Source organism: Salvelinus namaycush, chromosome 21, assembly GCF_016432855.1.
Source record: "Salvelinus namaycush isolate Seneca chromosome 21, SaNama_1.0, whole genome shotgun sequence".
In the NCBI taxonomy this organism is placed as follows: Eukaryota; Metazoa; Chordata; class Actinopteri; order Salmoniformes; family Salmonidae; genus Salvelinus; species Salvelinus namaycush.
In genome coordinates, this window is record NC_052327.1 from 55,687,016 (window position 1) to 55,711,093 (window position 24,078).

At 43.0% G+C, this 24,078-nt stretch overlaps 1 protein-coding gene across 1 annotated transcript; it reads right to left on the reverse strand.

The window, feature by feature from the left end:
• Positions 1–1,130: 1,130 nt before the first annotated feature.
• On the reverse strand, positions 1,131–23,143 carry LOC120065988 (sodium-coupled monocarboxylate transporter 2-like). Its single transcript, XM_039017027.1, has 15 exons — positions 23,135–23,143; positions 21,348–21,413; positions 20,866–20,917; positions 20,663–20,730; positions 18,336–18,490; positions 16,359–16,499; positions 15,819–15,948; positions 9,829–9,917; positions 9,435–9,547; positions 6,617–6,684; positions 6,428–6,514; positions 5,785–5,978; positions 4,882–4,985; positions 2,811–2,932; positions 1,131–1,301 (listed from the first exon to the last, which is right to left on the reverse strand). The coding sequence occupies exons 1-15, from the start codon at positions 23,141–23,143 to the stop codon at positions 1,131–1,133; spliced, it is 1,569 nt and encodes a 522-aa protein (XP_038872955.1).
• Positions 23,144–24,078: the final 935 nt, after the last annotated feature.

The following is a 24,078-nucleotide window of genomic DNA, read 5'->3' on the forward strand; positions in this document are numbered from 1 at the left end:
ATTCATATTCACTCCTCGTTTTGTGTTCCAGGAAGTAGATTCATATTCACGCCTCATTTTGTGTTCCAGGAAGTAGATTCATATTCACTCCTCGTTTTGTGTTCCAGGAAGTAGATTCTTATTCACGCCTCATTTTGTGTTCCAGGAAGTACATTCTTATTCACGCCTCATTTTGTGTTCCAGGAAGTAGATTCTTATTCACGCCTCATTTTGTGTTCCAGGAGTACAAAGGAAAAACATCTGCACTCTTGATTGCTTCTTTTGACCAGAGCCCTATAGAACCCTATTCCCTATATAGTGCACTACTTTAGACCAGGGCCCTATAGAACCCTATTCCCTATATAGTGCACTACTTTAGACCAGTGCCCTATAGAACCCTATTCCATATATAGTGCACTACTTTTGACCAGAGCCCTATAGAACCCTATTCCCTATATAGTGCACTACTTTAGACCAGAGCCCTATAGAACCCTATTCTCTATATCAAGTGCACTACTTTAGACCAGAGCCCTATAGAACCATATTCCCTATATAGTGCACTACTTTAGACCAGAGCCCTATAGAACCCTATTCCCGACATAGTGCACTACTTTAGACCAGAACCCTATTCCCTATATAGTGCACTACTTTAGACCAGAGCCCTATAGAACCCTATTCCCTACATAGTGCACTACTTTAGACCAGAACCCTATTCCCTATATAGTGCACTACTTTAGACCAGAGCCCTATAGAACCCTATTCCCTACATAGTGCACTACTTTGACCAGAGCCCTATAGAACCCTATTCCCTACATAGTGCACTACTTTAGACCAGAGCCCTATAGAACCCTATTCCCTATATAGTGCACTACTTTAGACCAGAGCCCTATAGAACCCTATTCCCTATTATAGTGCACTACTTTAGACCAGAGCCCCAATGAAAGGGTGCCATTTGGAACACACAAATGTGTGTTTAGAGTGAAGGAGAGAGTTGGTGTCAGTGAGTGGGTGTTACTGCTTTTATCATGTAGTCACCAATCTAAGCATTTTATTACCTTTCAGAGACTAAACATTCTCATGCTTTTAACATACACATAAGAATTACAGTAAGTGTTATATTACAGTAATTAGTAATTCTAGTTCTATGGCTTTTAAAAAGGCTTTGTGTCTTCGGTAAAGCCAGCGTTGTCATGTCCTTTCTCTCGCAGGTTATAACCGTTTTCAGCCGGTTGTACTTTTCTCCTCATCCCCTTTCTGCCGATATCTTCCTTGACAAAGGGACCTCCATCTTTAACCGTGTCTGTGTCTGGGCACTCCGTGTCCTAGTAGACAAGAGAAAGAGGTATTGAGATGTCACACTAGACCCAAGCTGAACACATGCATTTTATTGGTTAAGACTTAGCATTGAGTTTCTCACATACCGGTGTAGTACTACCGTAATTACAGCTATATGCTACGCTATCCCGCTATGCCCTCCGACCAACCATCAAACAGGCAAAGCGTCAATACAGGACTAAGATTTAATCCTACTACACTGGCTCTGACGCTCTTCGGATGTGACAGGGCTTGCAAACTATTACGGACTACAAAGGGAAACCTACCAGACGAGCTAAATTACTTATTTTTATTTATCAATTCACTTTTTTTCTCCCCAATTTTGATCTTGTGTCATCGCTGCAACTCCCCAACGGGAGACGAAGGTCGAGTCATGCGTCCTCTGAAAACATGACCCGCCAAACCGCGCTTCTTAACACCGCGCCCGCTTAACTCGAAAACCATCCGCACCAATGTGTTGGAGCCCCTCCAGCCAAACCCTCCTCTAACTCGGACGATGCTGGGGCAATTGTGCGCCACCCTATGGGTTTCCCGATCACTGCCGGTTGTGATACAGCCTGGGACAGAACCCGGGTCTGTAGTGACTGCGATGCAGTGCCTTAGACCGCTGCGCCACTCGGGAGGTGCGAGCTTAATGACTTCTTTTGAGGCAAGAAACACTGAAGCATGCATGATAACACCAGCTGTCCCGGACGGCTGTGTGAACACGCTCTCCATAGCCGATGTGAATAAGACCTTTAATAAACAGGTCAACATTCACAAGGCCACAGGGCCAGACGGATTACCAGGACGTGTACTCAGAGCATGCGCTGACCAACTGTCTTCACTGACATTTTCAACCTTTTCCTGACCGAGTCTGTAATACCTACATGTTTCAAACAGACCACCATAGTCCCTGTGCCGAAGAAAGCCATGGTTACCTGCATAAATTACTACCGACCCGTAGCACTCACGTCTGTAGCCATGAAGTGTTTTGAAAGGCTGGTCATGGCTCACATCAACACCCTCATCCCAGAAACCCAAGACCCACTACAATTTGCATACTGCCACAACAGATCCACAGATAATGCAATCTCTATTGCACTCTGTAAGGTCACTGTAAGGTCTACTACACCTGTTGTATTCAGTATTTCACGGTAAGGTCTACTACACCTGTTGTATTCAGCATTTCCCTGTAAGGTCTACTACACCTGTTGTATTCAGTATTTCACGGTAAGGTCTACTACACCTGTTGTATTCAGCATTTCACTGTGAGGTCTACTACACCTGTTGTATTCAGCATTTCCCTGTGAGGTCTACTACACCTGTTGTATTCGGGCTCATGTGACAAATAAAATTTGATTTGATTTATATTTCCACTTTTATCTAGGATCAGATGCTACATGTCCTAACGTTGTTGGGCTGACAAGGTCCTTGTATGGCCATGCTGGTTATGCTATATTGTATTCTGATATGTAAGCATGGTAATAAAAGTTAGTATGTCTTGTCTCTTTCACCTGTTTTAACTCGTGGTTGACGCCACACCAACACATCTTCTTGTACTTCTTTGACCAAAAGCAGAAGAGGTTACACACCGGTCGTAGGAGCCACGGTTTCACATCTTGACTCCTGGTGTGTCCTGTCAAGAGGTCGAAGATAGACACCACTTTCAAGTTCAGAGAATGACACATCCCAGCTCATGAAATTTTGGTTCCCAGAATGTTGTGGGAACATTTAGAATTCAAGTAACGAAATGAGAACCTTTTAAGAGATGTTACAGGAACACTCTTTGCTAGCTGGGATGGCTGGTAGGTATGTGGTATACTGGTAGGTATGTGGTATACTGACAACACGTTAGACCCACTGCAGTAAATACATGGCACACCATATAATATGTCTGCCAAATAGACTTTCCCTCCCTGGCCATTCAGTCATGAATGAGATCATTAATCTGTCTTTCTCAGTGCATTTGAACATATAATCAATGGGTTTTTCTAAATGGCCTTTGTGTGAGTGTAAAGTACCACACACATTAGGGACATAGTCTATAGCAGATGTAGTTAAATCCACACAGACAGACCAGTGTGTGTTGAACCTTTGCAGACAGGCAGGTAATGTGATGACAGAGAGTTCGGGAACCACAGCAACATAACCCAAGGTTTAGACCCCCTTTTCCCCCCATGTCTTTCAGACAGTAGCCATTGATTCCTGTTCTGTATGACTGCTTCCTGCTGATTAATGTCTCTTGCAAGATGTCTTTGCAGCAGGACCACAGGAACGTGTAATAGTAGAGGGGCTCTACAGCTCTGGAATGTGCTGATGTCTATTCTTAACAACATATCCTTATATTCCAATGACATCATTTCAGGAGACAAACACAGCAGCAAAATAACATTTTGAAAGCTGCTCGTCCAATCAGCATCTACCCGTTTTTTTTTTTTTTTTAATGTTCTATTTGATTCTGTGATCTAATATTGGTGCTGAGGAATCCCCATTCTATGGTTCTAATTGTATGTCTACGCTGCAGACACACAGTACCTGTGATGTGTCTCCACGCTGCAGACACACAGTACCTGTGATGTGTCTCTACGCTGCAGACACACAGTACCTGTGATGTGTCTCTACGCTGCAGACACACAGTACCTGTGATGTGTCTCCACGCTGCAGACACACAGTACCTGTGATGTGTCTCCACGCTGCAGACACACAGTACCTGTGATGTGTCTCCACGCTGCAGACACACAGTACCTGTGATGTGTCTCTACGCTGCAGACACACAGTACCTGTGATGTGTCTCTACGCTGCAGACACACAGTACCTGTGATGTGTCTCTACGCTGCAGACACACAGTACCTGTGATGTGTCTCCACGCTGCAGACACACAGTACCTGTGATGTGTCTCCACGCTGCAGACACACAGTACCTGTGATGTGTCTCCACGCTGCAGACACACAGTACCTGTGATGTGTCTCTACGCTGCAGACACACAGTACCTGTGATGTGTCTCCACGCTGCAGACACACAGTACCTGTGATGTGTCTCCACGCTGCAGACACACAGTACCTGTGATGTGTCTCCACGCTGCAGACACACAGTACCTGTGATGTGTCTCTACGCTGCAGACACACAGTACCTGTGATGTGTCTCTACGCTGCAGACACACAGTACCTGTGATGTGTCTCCACGCTGCAGACACACAGTACCTGTGATGTGTCTCCACGCTGCAGACACACAGTACCTGTGATGTGTCTCCACGCTGCAGACACACAGTACCTGTGATGTGTCTCCACGCTGCAGACACACAGTACCTGTGATGTGTCTCCACGCTGCAGACACACAGTACCTGTGATGTGTCTCCACGCTGCAGACACACAGTACCTGTGATGTGTCTCTACGCTGCAGACACACAGTACCTGTGATGTGTCTCTACGCTGCAGACACACAGTACCTGTGATGTGTCTCTACGCTGCAGACACACAGTACCTGTGATGTGTCTCTACGCTGCAGACACACAGTACCTGTGATGTGTCTCTACGCTGCAGACACACAGTACCTGTGATGTGTCTCCACGCTGCAGACACACAGTACCTGTGATGAAGGAGATGAGCAGGCCAGCAGTAACGGTGGCTAAAAATCCAACAGCGCTATAGTACAGATAGGACATGGAGTACCAGTGATCAGCCAGGGGTGACCTGTGGAGGACAGAGGAGTCACAATATTCTGTTGTCCACAAGATAGCAACCATTTTGCAACCTTATTTGTAGGCTAACTATCCCACAATTCCCAGTTTTTCCAGAAATCCTAGTTGGAGAATAACATCCTAGTTGGAGAATGGTGAATTTCCTGTTTATTCTATTCTCTCCGGGGAATTTTCAAACCGGGATTTTTGGAAAACCTAAAAAATGTGGGGAAATTATTGGAATTTTGCAACCCTAACTACAAATCACTTGGATGTAAAGTATGGGGAATCCAATGTCATCTTAATTTGATTACTCTTTTGTTTGTGTGAGAATGTTCCTGTACAGCAGGAAATGTACATGTGTAGTGTATTCAAGGTTTTTAAAAGAATTCTGAAGTTTGTAATTTCCACTTTTAAAATGTCAAACTTGATTTGCCCTAACGAAAAATGTATCAACCCCTACCAAAAAAAATTATATTAATTATAATCAAAATAATAATTCAAATTTGCTGTTGGTGCAGGATTATTTTCCCGCTGTAGCAAACTGTCTCAAAGATCCTACATAAGTATTAAAGAGAGGTGTGTGTGTATACTGTACTGTACATAATACAATACATTTAGTGTATCACAGCTGTGTAAATGTGGGTTGTGTTCAGCGGGGAGAAATAATTTTGAAATATTTTGAAGAGGTTCAGGCACAACCTGAACTTGTCCAATCACAACACAGATTTAATCTTCCATTAAATCGTTTTGCTACATTTTTCTCCCGAACTGAACATGGCTCTGGTGACAGAGACTATACAGTACTACACCTTGATGGTAGAGTGGTAGGGTCCAGGTAAGAAGATGGAACAGTGGTGGTAGGGTCAGATGAGTTCGGTTGAAGACATCCCTCTATACTGAGAGACAGAGGTCTAGTGTTGATGTCTAGAGCAGGGTAGACGAAGGCTCCGACACCTGCCCAGAACGACAGGGCGACGCCCACTGTCAGACCGCCGGCTGCTCCCTGAAGGCAGACGTCAACAAGTTACAGTAACACTTTACAGCCTTCAGGTTTAACGTTTTTACAACTTGTTATAAGCATGTATGAGCCTTTTATAATGTCACATAGTAAGGCTTATGATAACTTATGTTAACATTTGCCCAGAACGACAAGGACTACGTCCACTATCAGACCACATTCTGCACCCTGAAGACGACCAGTACAGCACACGGACTGAATTGGGAAAGATAATCAGTTTACTTGATGACTGAATTTATTGAATGTATATGTATGTAGAATTGTTTGTGTTTTTATGTGAGTTTTGGTAAAACCATTCCAAGGATAAGTTCCTTGGATAAAGCCTAATTTCTTAATCATTCATTATTCCTAATAGTGAAATTGTTTCTTAGTTCAGGAACTAGACTTAATCTGTCTGGAGACACCGTGGAGACAACGAAGAGGTATTTTCTGACCATAGAGTTGGTCCAGGGAAAGATGATTCCCAGAGAGAAGAGTCCCAGCATGGGACCACCACACATACCATGGATACTCAGAGCTGCCTGGGAAACAAACACACATCAAGACGTATTAAATCACATAGGCATCAGACTAGTACCTGCATGTACTAGTCATTCAAACACTAATAGGGAGAAAGTGTTTACCTGTACAATCCCTCCCATGTAGGATGCAGCAACGGCCATAGTGGTGCAGGCTACTCCGAACACAATACCTGCAGAGGTGAAGATGGTAGAATGTGTATGTTGGCATTATTTTTGCACAAGCTGGGCTCCAATTTATGGCCTCTATTATAGTAATAACTGGTGAGTTATAATATTATGGTAATAACTGGCGAGTTATTCTATTATGGTAATAACTAGAGATTATTCTAATATGGTAATAACATAGTTATTATATTATAGTAATAACTGGTGGTTATTCTATTATGGTAATACCTGGGGAGGTATTCTATTATTGTAATAACTGGGGAGTTATTCTATTATGGTAATAACTGGGGAGTTATTCTATTATGGTAATAACTGGGGAGTTATTCTATTATGGTAATACCTGGGGAGTTATTCTATTATGGTAATAACTGGGGGTTATTCTATTATGGTAATACCTGGGGAGGTATTATATTATAGTAATAACTGGTGGTTATTCTATTATGGTAATACCTGGGGAGGTATTATATTATTGTAATAACTGGGGAGTTATTCTATTATGGTAATAACTGGGGAGTTATTCTATTATGGTAATACCTGGGGAGTTATTCTATTATGGTAATAACTGGGGGTTATTCTATTATAGTAATAACTGGGGGTTATTCTATTATGGTAATAACTGGGGGTTATTCTATTATGGTAATACCTGGGGAGGTATTATATTATGGTAATAACTGGGGAGTTATTCTATTATGGTAATAACTGGGGAGTTATTCTATTATGGTAATACCTGGGGAGTTATTCTATTATAGTAATAACTGGGGGTTATTCTATTATGGTAATAACTGGGGGTTATTCTATTATGGTAATAACTGGGGAGTTATTCTATTACAGTAATAACATAGTTATTATAGTAATAACTGGTGGTTATTCTATTATGGTAATAACTGGGGGTTATTCTATTATAGTAATAACTGGGAGTTATTCTAATATGGTAATACCTGGGGAGTTATTCTATTATAGTAATAACTGGGGGTTATTATAATATGGTAATACCTGGGGAGGTATTATATTATAGTAATAACTGGTGGTTATTCTATTATGGTAATACCTGGGGAGGTATTATATTATTGTAATAACCGGGGAGTTATTCTATTATGGTAATAACTGGGGAGTTATTCTATTATGGTAATAACTGGGGAGTTATTCTATTATGGTAATACCTGGGGAGTTATTCTATTATGGTAATAACTGGGGGTTATTATATTATGGTAAAAACTGGGGAGTTATTCTATTATGGTAATAATTGGGGGTTATTCTATTATGGTAATACCTGGGGAGTTATTCTATTATGGTAATAACTGGGGGTTATTCTATTATGGTAATACCTGGGGAGTTATTCTATTATGGTAATAACTGGGGGCTATTCTATTATGGTAATAACTGGGGGTTATTCTATTATGGTAATATCTGGGGAGGTATTCTATTATAGTAATAACTGGGGGTTATTCTATTATAGTAATACCTTGGGAGGTATTATATTATGGTAATAACTGGGGAGTTATTCTATTATGGTAATAACTGGGGAGTTATTCTATTATGGTAATACCTGGGGAGTTATTCTATTATAGTAATAACTGGGGGTTATTCTATTATGGTAATAACTGGGGGTTATTCTATTATGGTAATACCTGGGGAGTTATTCTATTATAGTAATAACTGGGGGTTATTCTATTATGGTAATAACTGGGGGTTATTCTATTATAGTAATAACTGGGAGTTATTCTATTATGGTAATAACTGGGGGTTATTCTATTATGGTAATATCTGGGGAGGTATTCTATTATAGTAATAACTGGGGGTTATTCTATTATAGTAATAACTGGGAGTTATTCTAATATGGTAATACCTGGGGAGTTATTCTATTATAGTAATAACTGGGGGTTATTCTATTATAGTAATAACTGGGGGTTATTCTATTATAGTAATAACTGGGGGTTATTCTATTATGGTAATAACTGGGGGTTATTCTATTATGGTAATAACTGGTGGTTATTCTATTATAGTAATAACTGGGGGTTATTCTATTATGGTAATAACTGGGGAGTTATTCTATTATAGTAATAACATAGTTATTATATTATAGTAATAACTGGTGGTTATTCTATTATGGTAATAACTGGGAGTTATTCTATTATGGTAATAACTGGGGAGTTATTCTATTATAGTAATAACTGGGGGTTATTCTATTATGGTAATAACTGGGGAGTTATTCTATTATAGTAATAACATAGTTATTATATTATAGTAATAACTGGTGGTTATTCTATTATGGTAATAACTGGGAGTTATTCTATTATGGTAATAACTGGGGAGTTATTCTATTATAGTAATAACTGGGGGTTATTCTATTATGGTAATAACTGGGGGTTATTCTATTATGGTAATAACTGGTGGTTATTCTATTATAGTAATAACTGGGGGTTATTCTATTATGGTAATAACTGGGGAGTTATTCTATTATAGTAATAACATAGTTATTATATTATAGTAATAACTGGTGGTTATTCTATTATGGTAATAACTGGGAGTTATTCTATTATGGTAATAACTGGGGAGTTATTCTATTATAGTAATAACTGGGGGTTATTCTATTATGGTAATAACTGGGGAGTTATTCTATTATAGTAATAACATAGTTATTATATTATAGTAATAACTGGTGGTTATTCTATTATGGTAATAACTGGGAGTTATTCTATTATGGTAATAACTGGGGAGTTATTCTATTATAGTAATAACTGGGGGTTATTCTTACACAGTCCTTTACTGATCCAGCCGCTGGCTTTGTTGGAGAGGTTAGTACAACACTGCTTAACAAAGTCTTCATAGGTCACCGTGGCTAGGGCATTGATGCTGGCTGCCACAGTACTGAGAGAGGCATAGACTGGGAATTAGTTGAGATCTCCTAATAAATTCTGTAGTTTAGTTAGAGTGCAATGAAGGCAAGACAATGTCATTCTGGGCTGGGTTTTTCCCAAAGCCTTGGTTTGTAAAATGCATTGAAGATTGACCTTCCAAAACACTGATTTTACAATTACTCTCTTGTGGCTGCGTTGTGGAGCAAAAGAGCATCCTACTTTAGCTACGAAGGCTTTGGAAAAAAGCATCCCTAAACAATTTAAAATGATCCACACAGTGATTCCTCTAACCTGAGTGTTCCACTGAACGCACAGGCAACAAACAGCCCTGGAAGCCCAGGATAATCCCCCAGAATCTCCATGACAAAATACGGCATGAGCTGTAGAGAGACACAGAGTGAAAAGGTCATGGCATGAGCTGCACAGACACAGCGTGAAAAGGTTATGGCATGAGCTGCACAGACACAGCGTGAAAAGGTTATGGCATGAGCTGTACAGACACAGCGTGAAAAGGTTATGGCATGAGCTGTACAGACACAGCGTGAAAAGGTCATGGCATGAGTAGAGACATAAGGTGAAGTTCATGAGTACTGGGTAGCAGAGCACTGGACACAAACACTGGAGACTCTATCAACGTAGGCCACTCAACACCAGGGTTGGAGTCAATTCCATTTCAATTCAGTCACTTCCTGAATTGAAATGGAATTCACCCGAACTCTGTAAACACTAATGACCAGATGTGAATTTAAGGGTTAGATATTACTGCACTGTTGGAGCTAGAAACACAAGCATTTCGCACAAAAAACCCGCAATAACATCTGCTAAATGTGTGTATGTGACGAATATAATTTGATATAGAACAGCCCCACTAATTAGACAGTAGTGACCTACGTGGTTTGTGGCTGTGACAGAGTATGAATTGGAGAAGACAAGTTATTTAGGGCTAGAAATATAAACAGACTGTGTCCCAAATGGCACCCTATTCCCTATATTTAGTGCACTACTTTAGACCAGAGCCCTATAGAACCCTATTCCCTATATAGTGCACTACTTTAGACCAGAGCCCTATAGAACCCTATTCCCTATATTTAGTGCACTACTTTAGACCAGAGCCCTATAGAACCCTATTCCCTATATTTAGTGCACTACTTTAGACCAGAGCCCTATAGAACCCTATTCCCTATATAGTGCACTACTTTAGACCAGAGCCCTATAGAACCCTATTCCCTATATTTAGTGCACTACTTTAGACCAGAGCCCTATAGAACCCTATTCCCTATATAGTGTACCACTTTAGACCAAGGCCAATAAGGCTTTGGTCAAAAATAGTGCCCTACTTTATATAGGGAATAGGGTGACATGGGACACAACCAGAGACACTTATTGGTGTAGAAAGGATAGTAACAGTAACCAGGTGTCACACCCTGATCTGTTTCCCCTGTCTTTGTGCTTGTCTCCACCCCCCTCCAGGTGTCACACCCTGATCTGTTTCACCTGTCTTGTGCTTGTCTCCACCCCCCTCCAGGTGTCACGCCCTGATCTGTTTCACCTGTCTTGTGCTTGTCTCCACCCCCCTCCAGGTGTCACACCCTGATCTGTTTCCCCTGTCTTTGTGCTTGTCTCCGCCCCCCTCCAGGTGTCATACCCTGATCTGTTTCAACTGTCTTTGTGCTTGTCTCCGCCCCCCTCCAGGTGTCACACCCTGATCTGTTTCCCCTGTCTTTGTGCTTGTCTCCGCCCCCCTCCAGGTGTCATACCCTGATCTGTTTCCCCTGTCTTTGTGCTTGTCTCCGCCCCCCTCCAGGTGTTGCCCATCTTCCTCCATTATTGTTTTGGGGCGGTAGGTAGCCGAGTGGTTAGAGTGTTGGGCCAGTAACTGAAAGGTTGCTGGATCGAATCCCCGAGCTGACAAGGTAAAAATCTGCTGTTCTGCCCCTGAACAAGGCAGTTAACCCACCGTTCCTAGGCCGTCATTGTAAATAAGAATTTGTTCTTAAACTGACTTGCCTAGTTAAATTAAAAATAAATTAAAAATCCCCTGTGTATTTATACCTGTGTTCTCTGTTTGTCAGTTCGTTTTGTTCATGAAACCTACCAGCGTTTGTTTCCCCTGTTCCCGCCTGTTTCTTGCTCTTAAATCAGACCCATGTTTTCATTGATAAATCAGAACCATATTGTATTTGTCTATAAGCTCTGACATTAAAAAGGCTATGACATCACTCTCCTTTCTCAGTCACAGCAATACCGCAGCCATACCATATGTCTAGGCTACCAGTCTATTTCCTTTAAGCGTGCTTGGCTATTGGATGAATGGTAACCAAGCGTAACCAAGCGTGCTTGGCTATTGGATGAATGGTAACCAAGCGTGCTTGGCTATTGGATGAATGGTAACCAAGCGTGCTTGGCTATTGGATGAATGGTAACCAAGCGTAACCAAGCGTGCTTGGCTATTGGATGAATGGTAACCAAACGTGCTTGGCTATTGGATGAATGGTAACCAAGCGTGCTTGGCTATTGGATGAATGGTAACCAAGCGTAACCAAGCGTGCTTGGCTATTGGATGAATGGTAACCAAGCGTAACCAAGCGTGCTTGGCTATTGGATGAATGGTAACCAAGCGTAACCAAGCGTGCTTGGCTATTGGATGAATGGTAACCAAGCGTAACCAAGCGTGCTTGGCTATTGGATGAATGGTAACCAAGCGTGCTTGGCTATTGGATGAATGGTAACCAAGCGTGCTTGGCTATTGGATGAATGGTAACCAAGCGTGCTTGGCTATTGGATGAATGGTAACCAAGCGTGCTTGGCTATTGGATGAATGGTAACCAAGCATGCTTGGCTATTGGATGAATGGTAACCAAGCGTGCTTGGCTATTGGATGAATGGTAACCAAGCGTGCTTGGCTATTGGATGAATGGTAACCAAGCGTAACCAAGCGTGCTTGGCTATTGGATGAATGGTAACCAAGCGTGCTTGGCTATTGGATGAATGGTAACCAAGCGTGCTTGGCTATTGGATGAATGGTAACCAAGCGTAACCAAGCGTGCTTGGCTATTGGATGAATGGTAACCAAGCGTAACCAAGCGTGCTTGGCTATTGGATGAATGGTAACCAAGCGTGCTTGGCTATTGGATTAATGGTAACCAAGCGTAACCAAGCGTGCTTGGCTATTGGATGAATGGTAACCAAGCGTGCTTGGCTATTGGATGAATGGTAACCAAGCGTAACCAAGCGTGCTTGGCTATTGGATGAATGGTAACCAAGCGTGCTTGGCTATTGGATGAATGGTAACCAAGCGTGCTTGGCTATTGGATGAATGGTAACCAAGCGTGCTTGGCTATTGGATGAATGGTAACCAAGCGTGCTTGGCTATTGGATGAATGGTAACCAAGCGTGCTTGGCTATTGGATGAATGGTAACCAAGCGTGCTTGGCTATTGGATGAATGGTAACCAAGCGTGCTTGGCTATTGGATGAATGGTAACCAAGCGTGCTTGGCTATTGGATGAATGGTAACCAAGTGTGCTTGGCTGTTGGATGAATGGTAACCAAGCGTGCCTAGCTATTGGATGAATGGTAACCAAGCGTGCTTGGCTATTGGATGAATGGTAACCAAGCGTGATTGGCTATTGGATGAATGGTAATCAAGCGTGCCTGGCTATTGGATGAATGGTAACCAAGCGTGCTTAGCTATTGGATGAATGGTAACCAAGCATGCCTGGCTATTGGATGAATGGTAACCAAGCGTGCTTGGCTATTGGATGAATGGTAACCAAGCGTGCTTGGCTATTGGATGAATGGTAACCAAGTGTGCTTGGCTATTGGATGAATGGTAACCAAGCGGGCTTGGCTATTGGATGAATGGTAACCAAGCGGGCTTGGATATTGGATGAATGGTAACCAAGCGTGCTTGGCTATTGGATGAATGGTAACCAAGCGTGCTTGGCTATTGGATGAATGGTAACCAAGCGTAACCAAGCGTGCTTGGCTATTGGATGAATGGTAACCAAGCGTGCTTGGCTATTGGATGAATGGTAACCAAGCGTAACCAAGCGTGCTTGGCTATTGGATGAATGGTAACCAAGCGTGCTTGGCTATTGGATGAATGGTAACCAAGCGTAACCAAGCGTGCTTGGCTATTGGATGAATGGTAACCAAGCGTGCTTGGCTATTGGATGAATGGTAACCAAGCGTGCTTGGCTATTGGATGAATGGTAACCAAGCGTAACCAAGCGTGCTTGGCTATTGGATGAATGGTAACCAAGCGTAACCAAGCGTGCTTGGCTATTGGATGAATGGTAACCAAGCATGCTTGGCTATTGGATGAATGGTAACCAAGCGTACCTAGCTATTGGATGAATGGTAACCAAGCGTAACCAAGCGTGCTTGGCTATTGGATGAATGGTAACCAAGCGTAACCAAGCGTGCTTGGCTATTGGATGAATGGTAACCAAGCGTAACCAAGCGTGCTTGGCTATTGGATGAATGGTAACCAAGCGTAACCAAGCGTGCTTGGCTATTGGATGAATGGTAACCAAGCGTAACCAAGCGTGCTTGGCTATTGGATGAATGGTAACCAAGTGTAACCAAGCGTGCTTGGCTATTGGATGAATGGTAACCAAGCGTGCTTGGCTATTGGATGAATGGTAACCAAGCGTAACCAAGCGTGCTTGGCTATTGGATGAATGGTAACCAAGCGTAACCAAGCGTGCTTGGCTATTGGATGAATGGTAACCAAGCGTAACCAAGCGTGCCTAGCTATTGGATGAATGGTAACCAAGCGTAACCAAGCGTGCTTGGCTATTGGATGAATGGTAACCAACCGTGCTTGGCTATTGGATGAATGGTAACCAAGCGTAACCAAGCGTGCCTGGCTATTGGATGAATGGTAACCTAATATCGGTTGTGTAGCAGTCATGATTTAGGCCCGTATAAATTACACTATGCTTCTGTTTTATCATTAGCCTACATTTTAATGTTTTTATTAACCTACCATTGTTTTAATTCAAACGCCTCCATTTCACCCCAAAATAACGTTTGCTTGTAATACAGTTCTTCAACCACTACAAGTCGTGCTACGCTACGGTCTGAGATACACTTTCCTGTCAAGTTCATATTTGATAAATATCAACCTTTTAGGGAAAAGTGGTGCTTTGTGCTTACGCACTTTCCCTGGTCTGGTGTACTACTGTATAAAGGGACAACCAGAGACATTATAGATAGTAGTAGTAACCTGGTCTGGTGCTGTGACTGTGTAAAGGGACAACCAGAGACATTATAGATAGTAGTAGTAACCTGGTCTGGTGCTGTGACTGTATAAAGGGACAACCAGAGGCATTATAGATAGTAGTAGTAACCTGGTCTGGTGTACTACTGTATAAAGGGACAACCAGAGACATTATAGATAGTAGTAGTAACCTGGTCTGGTGCTGTGACTGTGTAAAGGGACAACCAGAGACATTATAGATAGTAGTAGTAACCTGGTCTGGTGCTGTGACTGTATAAAGGGACAACCAGAGGCATTATAGATAGTAGTAGTAACCTGGTCTGGTGTACTACTGTATAAAGGGACAACCAGAGACATTATAGATAGTAGTAGTAACCTGGTCTGGTGCTGTGACTGTGTAAAGGGACAACCAGAGACATTATAGATAGTAGTAGTAACCTGGTCTGGTGCTGTGACTGTATAAAGGGACAACCAGAGGCATTATAGATAGTAGTAGTAACCTGGTCTGGTGCTGTGACTGTGTAAAGGGACAACCAGAGACATTATAGATAGTAGTAGTAACCTGGTCTGGTGCTGTGACTGTATAAAGGGACAACCAGAGGCATTATAGATAGTAGTAGTAACCTGGTCTGGTGTACTACTGTATAAAGGGACAACCAGAGACATTATAGATAGTAGTAGTAACCTGGTCTGGTGCTGTGACTGTGTAAAGGGACAACCAGAGACATTATAGATAGTAGTAGTAACCTGGTCTGGTGCTGTGACTGTATAAAGGGACAACCAGAGGCATTATAGATAGTAGTAGTAACCTGGTCTGGTGTACTACTGTATAAAGGGACAACCAGAGACATTATAGATAGTACTAGTAACCTGGTCTGGTGCTGTGACTGTGTAAAGGGACAACCAGAGACATTATAGATAGTAGTAGTAACCTGGTCTGGTGCTGTGACTGTATAAAGGGACAACCAGAGGCATTATAGATAGTAGTAGTAACCTGGTCTGGTGTACTACTGTATAAAGGGACAACCAGAGACATTATAGATAGTAGTAGTAACCTGGTCTGGTGCTGTGACTGACTGGGCGGTCCATGGATCACAGTTGGCGTAGAAAGCATACATAATGAGACCGGAGAACACCGCACACACCAGGATGACCAGCAGACCCAGCAGGTTGAAATACAGAGCTCTGAGGACGACAGACAAATGATACTGAAAATCACAACTAAATGTATAGAGCTCTTTTCACATCAACCGCTATCCCAAAGTTGCTTTACAGTAACTCAGCCTTGACACGTGGATAGCAGACAAAAGGTAGCTAGGCCGGGTAGTGATATTAAGCATCCTGACTGTTCCACACAGACACTCTTTAATAATAAAGGGATACAGTATATTGTTACAGTTGTCCAGAACCGGCTCGAAGGACCATAGATAAGAGTAGCACCTAGTTAGAGTGGACTCCGAAAAACACGTGTCGGATCTGGATGGTGGGCTGGTTTCAACTATGGCGGATGCATAAAGCAGGTCAGCTTGAGTACAGCTCGGCTCGGCTCAGTAGTGTGAGAACGGTATATGTCTTTAGTGAAGGAATATGCTTACAGTTTGGCGTGTGTCTCGGTTTTGCAGGAGATGCATCTCTGTATAGTTGACTGGTTAACCCCGTAGATGCCCAGCCAGGTGAAGGTTCCACCAATAGAGATGGTCCAGAACGTATGACGTCTCAGTGGGTCAGGGTCAAAGCTGAGGGCATAGAGTCGTAATTCATTAAGTGCAGGGGTTCTCAAAGTAGGATACTGCAGAGGGTCCGAGACCAGATCTCAAAATATATACACTCTTTCCATGCCATAGACTGACCAGCGAATCCGGGTGAAAGTTATGATCCCTTATTCATTTGTTAAATTCAGAGGAGAGGAGACCAGTTAAAGAAGGATGTTTAAGCGTTAAGACAATTGAGACATGAATGTGTGTCATTCAGAGGGTGAATAGACAAGCAAAACATTGAAGTGCCTTTGAACGGGGTATGGTAGTAGGTGTCAGGCGCGCCGGGTTTGCGCTGCTGGGTTTTTCATGATCAATAGTTTCCCCGTGTGTATCAAGAAGGATCCACCATCCAAAGGACATCCAGCCAAGATGACACAACTGTGGGAATCATTGGAGTCAACATGGGCCAGCATCCCTGTGGAATGCTTTCAACACCTTGTGGAGTTCCATGTCCCGACGAATTGAGGCTGTTCTGAGGGCAAAGGGGGGTGGCAACTCAATATTAGGAAGGTGTTCTTAATGTTTGGTATACTCAGTATATATATATATATATATATATATATATATAATATATTTTTCATTAATATTACGAACAAGATCAGATTAAACCAATCATGGCCAAGGGATCCGTGAAAGAAGTTTAGAGGGTGTAATACAATACAATGTTATATTATGAATCTACAATTTATGTTCTTATCCCGCTTTCGTGTGCTGGTCGGGGCTGGGGTGCTCAGCCGGTTGGTCATTCCCGGACTTCCTGGTTCTGACTGGCATGTGAATGCTGCATTAACCGTGGGCAACATGGTCCTGGGAGCCTCACAGGGATATTGGTATGCACAGGGATATTGGTATGCACAGTACTCCACCAATTATACATGTTTCAACTCAATACTTATTTTATTCCCCCGAAAATTTTTATTAACAAACTGCAAAGTTTTGTCTCTGCTTCATGGCAAAATGTGTAGAATTGCAGGAAATTTGCTTGAAAAAATATCTCTCCAATACCAAGACATGAGCCTTTAAAATGTTCCTTCCCAGGGCCCAAGACTAGTTCGGCCATGCACTGCCAAAATCATTGTAGAACTCCTTCTATTTGTATCTCACTCGAGTTGTGTTCTGATTGTGATCGGGGCCCCTGATGAATTGTCTATCACAAAAGGGGATCCCCGGCCCACAAAAAAAGTTTGAGAACCCTAGCATTAGTGCACAATTTAGGAAAACATAGCAAGACGTTTTGCAACGGAAAATGGAGAAGAGTTTCTTATTGGACAAAATTATATCGTCCCTCCTATTCGTCCAATCATAAAAGGGATTGTTCACTCACTTTTTTGGGATGGGGGAGGGGTTGTTTTATTTCATCCAAACCTTTCTATGTCTACTAACAGATTATTTAGCAACGTCCAGCATGAGGCAAAAATAAAGTCTAAACTATCCCTTTAAATGCCTCTAAACTTCACATTCAAATACATTGTGTTCAATAGACAGTGTAACAGACAGAGAGAAGTGTCTATGGGAAAGCCGTTTAACAAACCGAGACCTGAGAAGAGTATGATGTCATCGGTGTGGTACTTATGATGTCATCATATGCCGGGGCGGCAGGGTAGCCTAGTGGTTAGAGCGTTGGACTAGTAACCGAAAGGTTGCAAGATTGAATCCCCGAGCTGACAAGGTAAAAATCTGTTGTTCTGTTCCTGAACAAGGCAGTTAACCCACTGTTTCCTAGGCTGTTATTGAAAATAAGAATTTGTTCTTAACTGACTTGCCTTGTTAAACCTTTAAATAAAAATCAGTGTGGTAACAGTGGGTTGTACTTACTCAAAGATGTCGAGTCTGTTTCCGTTTTTAGCCACCTCCCACACGGAGGCCGCGCCCCCTGTTTTCCGGGTCCCCTGGACCAGCACGGTCATGAAGCCCACTACCATCACCACCATCTGGAACGCATCTGTCCACACCACTGCCTTCAGCCCACCCTTCAGACAGACAGACAGACAGACAGACAGACAGACAGACAGACAGACAGACAGACAGACAGACAAATAGACAGACAGACAGGGACACACACACCAGAGATAATTACCACAGACAATCCATCATCCCCACAGCATGGCCTCCCCCCACATGACCATCACTCTGTACAGCATAACCACATAACCATCACTCTGTACAGCATAACTGAATGGTCCCATGTCCTGATCTGGCACCAGGAAGTGCTTTGTTTACACTGTCACTGTTTATGTTACGAGACAGGCTATTTATTCAGGTGTGCTCTGCTCCTCTTTCAGAAACACAGTAAGAGAGGATGTCTGGAAGAAGGCAGGAACTCTATCGTTAGTAAGTAGGACGACGCCCGTTATCCCAACCCAACTCACCAGGGTGCACTGTTATCCCAACTCACCCCACCAGGGTGCACTGTTATCCCAACTCACCAGGGTGCACTGTTATCCCAACTCACCAGGGTGCACTGTTATCCCAACTCACCCCACCAGGGTGCACTGTTATCCCAACCCAACTCACCAGCCTGTCTATCGTTAGTAAGTAGGACGACGCCCGTTATCCCAACCCAACTCACCAGGGTGCAGTAGAACGTACACACAACGCCTGTTATCCCAACCCAACTCACCAGCGTGCAGTAGAACGTACACACAACGCCTGTTATCCCAACCCAACTCACCAGGGTGCAGTAGAACGTACACACAACGCCTGTTATCCCAACCCAACTCACCAGGGTGCAGTAGAACGTACACACAACGCCTGTTATCCCAACCCAACTCACCAGGGTGCAGTAGAACGTACAAACACAACGCCTGTTATCCCAACCCAACTCACCAGGGTGCAGTAGAACGTACACACAACGTCTGTTATCCCAACTCACCAGCGTGCAGTAGAACGTACACACAACGCCTGTTATCCCAACCCAACTCACCAGGGTGCAGTAGAACGTACACACAACGCCTGTTATCCCAACCCAACTCACCAGGGTGCAGTAGAACATACACACAACGCCTGTTATCCCAACCCAACTCACCAGCGTGCAGTAGAACGTACACACAACGCCTGTTATCCCAACCCAACTCACCAGCGTGCAGTAGAACGTACACACAACGCCTGTTATCCCAACTCACCAGGGTGCAGTAGAACGTACACACACAACGCCTGTTATCCCAACCCAACTCACCAGGGTGCAGTAGAACGTACACACAACGCCTGTTATCCCAACCCAACTCACCAGCGTGCAGTAGAACGTACAAACACAACGCCTGTTATCCCAACCCAACTCACCAGGGTGCAGTAGAACGTACAAACACAACGCCTGTTATCCCAACCCAACTCACCAGGGTGCAGTAGAACGTACACACAACGTCTGTTATCCCAACTCACCAGGGTGCAGTAGAACGTACACACACAACGCCTGTTATCCCAACCCAACTCACCAGGGTGCAGTAGAACGTACACACACAACGCCTGTTATCCCAACCCAACTCACCAGGGTGCAGTAGAACGTACACACACAACGCCTGTTATCCCAACCCAACTCACCAGGGTGCAGTAGAACGTACACACAACGTCTGTTATCCCAACTCACCAGGGTGCAGTAGAACGTACACACACAACGCCTGTTATCCCAACCCAACTCACCAGGGTGCAGTAGAACGTACACACAACGTCTGTTATCCCAACTCACCAGGGTGCAGTAGAACGTACACACACAACGCCTGTTATCCCAACCCAACTCACCAGGGTGCAGTAGAACGTACACACAACGCCTGTTATCCCAACCCAACTCACCAGCGTGCAGTAGAACGTACCCACAACGCCTGTTATCCCAACCCAACTCACCAGGGTGCAGTAGAACGTACAAACACAACGCCTGTTATCCCAACCCAACTCACCAGGGTGCAGTAGAACGTACACACAACGTCTGTTATCCCAACTCACCAGGGTGCAGTAGAACGTACACACACAACGCCTGTTATCCCAACCCAACTCACCAGGGTGCAGTAGAACGTACACACGACGCCTGTTATCCCAACCCAACTCACCAGGGTGCAGTAGAACGTACACACGACGCCTGTTATCCCAACCCAACTCACCAGGGTGCAGTAGAACGTACACACGACGCCTGTTATCCCAACCCAACTCACCAGGGTGCAGTAGAACGTACACACGACGCCTGTTGCGAATATAGATCCCCAAAGGTTGAAGCCAGTGACTGTGGGAAGAAATGTAAAGGTTCAGAAGAAGAACAATTCTTTAGAGGTAAAAGAACTTGCCTTGAACTCATGAGCTTTAGGCGGTTTTGGATTTGTTATTTAACGCGGTAAAAGTTCTGAACAAAATGACATGCCTTGATTGAGTGCCAGGGCGGGAGCATACACCACAACTCCTGTATATAAGATCTGAAATGGATTTAAACACAAACAGATCAGGATTAGAATACTAGGAAAATACAACAACTATATCTGGAAATTCCCTGAATGTTTGTTGACATTGTTTATATGGACAAAAAGCTGGATATTAGAGCTACATGTCATGTATGTTAACAAGAGAGGAACATTAGAGCTACGTGTCATGTATGTTAACAAGAGAGGAACATTAGAGCTACATGTCATGTATGTTAACAAGAGAGGAACATTAGAGCTACATGTCATGTATGTTAACAAGAGAGGAACATTAGAGCTACATGTCATGTATGTTAACAAGAGAGGAACATTAGAGCTACATGTCATGTATGTTAACAAGAGAGGAACATTAGAGCTACATGTCATGTATGTTAACAAGAGAGGAACATTAGAGCTACATGTCATGTATGTTTCCAAACAAACTCACCGTCTGCAAAATATAAATCACAGTGGCAGCCATGCGAACCCCCTTACAGAACCTCATCTCTAAATACTAAAGAACACACACACACACACACACACACACACACACACACACACACACACACACACACACACACACACACACACAGAGAGAGAGAGAGATAGATGTTGTTAGATCAAAGTAACAATGGATAACAAACACCAGTTATGTGTTCAAAGCATCTGTTTCTAATCTGCATCAGGGCATCATCGTCGAGTATCACATTCAACCTTTATCAAAGTCAGACAGTCCCACCCTTGATGATGTCATATTAATCACTGTCTGAGACCACCCTTGATGATGTCATATTAATCACTGTCCGAGACCACCCTTGATGATGTCATATTAATCACTGTCAGGGTGAACCTGAGTTAGAGACAGTCTGAGACCACCCTTGATGATGTCATATTAATCACTGTCGGGGTGAACCTGAATTAGAGACAGTCCCGAGACCACCCTTGATGATGTCATATTAATCACTGTCAGGGTGAACCTGAATTAGAGACAGTCCGAGACCACCCTTGATGATGTCATATTAATCACTGTCGGGGTGAACCTGAATTAGAGACAGTCCGAGACCACCCTTGATGATGTCATATTAATCACTGTCAGGGTGAACCTGAATTAGAGACAGTCCGAGACCACCCTTGATGATGTCATATTAATCACTGTCAGGGTGAACCTGAATTAGAGACAGTCCCGAGACCACCCTTGATGATGTCATATTAATCACTGTCAGGGTGAACCTGAATTAGAGACAGTCCGAGACCACCCTTGATGATGTCATATTAATCACTGTCAGGGTGAACCTGAATTAGAGACAGTCCCGAGACCACCCTTGATGATGTCATATTAATCACTGTCAGGGTGAACCTGAATTAGAGACAGTCCCGAGACCACCCTTGATGATGTCATATTAATCACTGTCCGAGACCACCCTTGATGATGTCATATTAATCACTGTCAGGGTGAACCTGAATTAGAGGCAGTCCGAGACCACCCTTGATGATGTCATATTAATCACTGTCCGAGACCACCCTTGATGATGTCATATTAATCACTGTCAGGGTGAACCTGAATTAGAGACAGTCCCGAGACCACCCTTGATGATGTAATTACCAGAAACAGGATGAGCAATCTAGAGAGTTTCCCCTTGGCTTCACCCTGAAATCGAATCCCCCTTGTTCAGGTCATGTAAAAGTGAATCCATACGGCTATTCCTTCTGAGACTGGAGAAAGAGCACGGGTTTCAGAGAGCTGAATACAGCCAATAAGAGGAGAAGAAGCTCCATAGAAGAAGAAAAAACGTTATAGGATAAAGATTAGACGAAATGTATTCTTTATATTTAGTCTTGTACCTTGCCGTCTCAACACAATCTCATCCTCAATTTGAGCAAAAATGTACAAAAAAGTATTTCAGCAGTTTTTTGTGTGGTTTATTTCATGTGAAAATACACACATTTTTTTTGTGCGACTTCATTCATAGTAAAATACATTTTTAGTGGGGCAAACTTCTGAACAATACATTTTGAAAGCTATTGGAGCAATATACTTTGGGAAACGGTGTTCTACACTGCCTTAGTTTGTGTCCCACATTTATTTATATTTAAAAACCCCATGTGTTACCAACCCAGTAGTGTTAATCAACCAGGTTATCACCGAAATACTTAGAAAGTAATAGTAGCCGTTAGCTTGTTGTTTTATGCCAATTCTGTTTTCTACGCTTATTTTCACGTAATACTTTGGGATACTGGTGCCATGTCGGGTTTTATGAGGGTTGCCAGATTGGAGTTTTTTTGTGGTATCGATGAAGGTATTTGATTGGGGAATGGGGATACAGTTTCATGATGGGAAATTAATTCATCAATACATGTGGGGAAACTGTTTGGTTTCAATTCCCCTGTTGTAACTGCATGGTATTTACAACTATAACGAGTCTGGACTGTGATCAATTAAGACGTATCTATAACGAGCCTGGACTGTGATCAATTAAGACATATCTATAACGAGTCTGGACTATAATCAATTAAGACATATCTATAACGAGTCTGGACTACTATCAATTAAGACATATCTATAACGAGTCTGGACTATAATCAATTAAGACATATCTATAACGAGTCTGGACTATGATCAATTAAGCCATATCTATAACGAGTCTGGACTACGATCAATTAAGACATATCTATAACGAGTCTGGACTGTGATCAATTAAGACATATCAATGCAGTTAAACAGGTTCATGGTAAATAATCAATTATGTTGGCTTACACATGTGGTTCTTCCAAGGCCGGTTCATGATGATTATTACGCTCCTGTCAATCATGTTATATACGTAGGCTACTGTAACAAGGCATATGCCAGCATTGTAGATCTACTGTCTCTGCCCAGAGGCCTACTAGGCTTTCATGACAATGGCCGTTAGAGGTCACTTTGCCACGTATTAGCCCTGGTTAGAACCATGTCTAAGCCCTGGTTAGAACCACGTATGAGCCCCTGGTTAGAACCATGTATGAGCCCCTGGTTAGAACCACATATGAGCCCCTGGTTAGAACCATGTATGAGCCCTGGTTAGAACCACGTATGAGCCCTTGGTTAGAACCATGTATGAGCCCTGGTTAGAACCACGTATGAGCCCCTGGTTAGAACCATGTATGAGCCCTGGTTAGAACCACGTATGAGCCCCTGGTTAGAA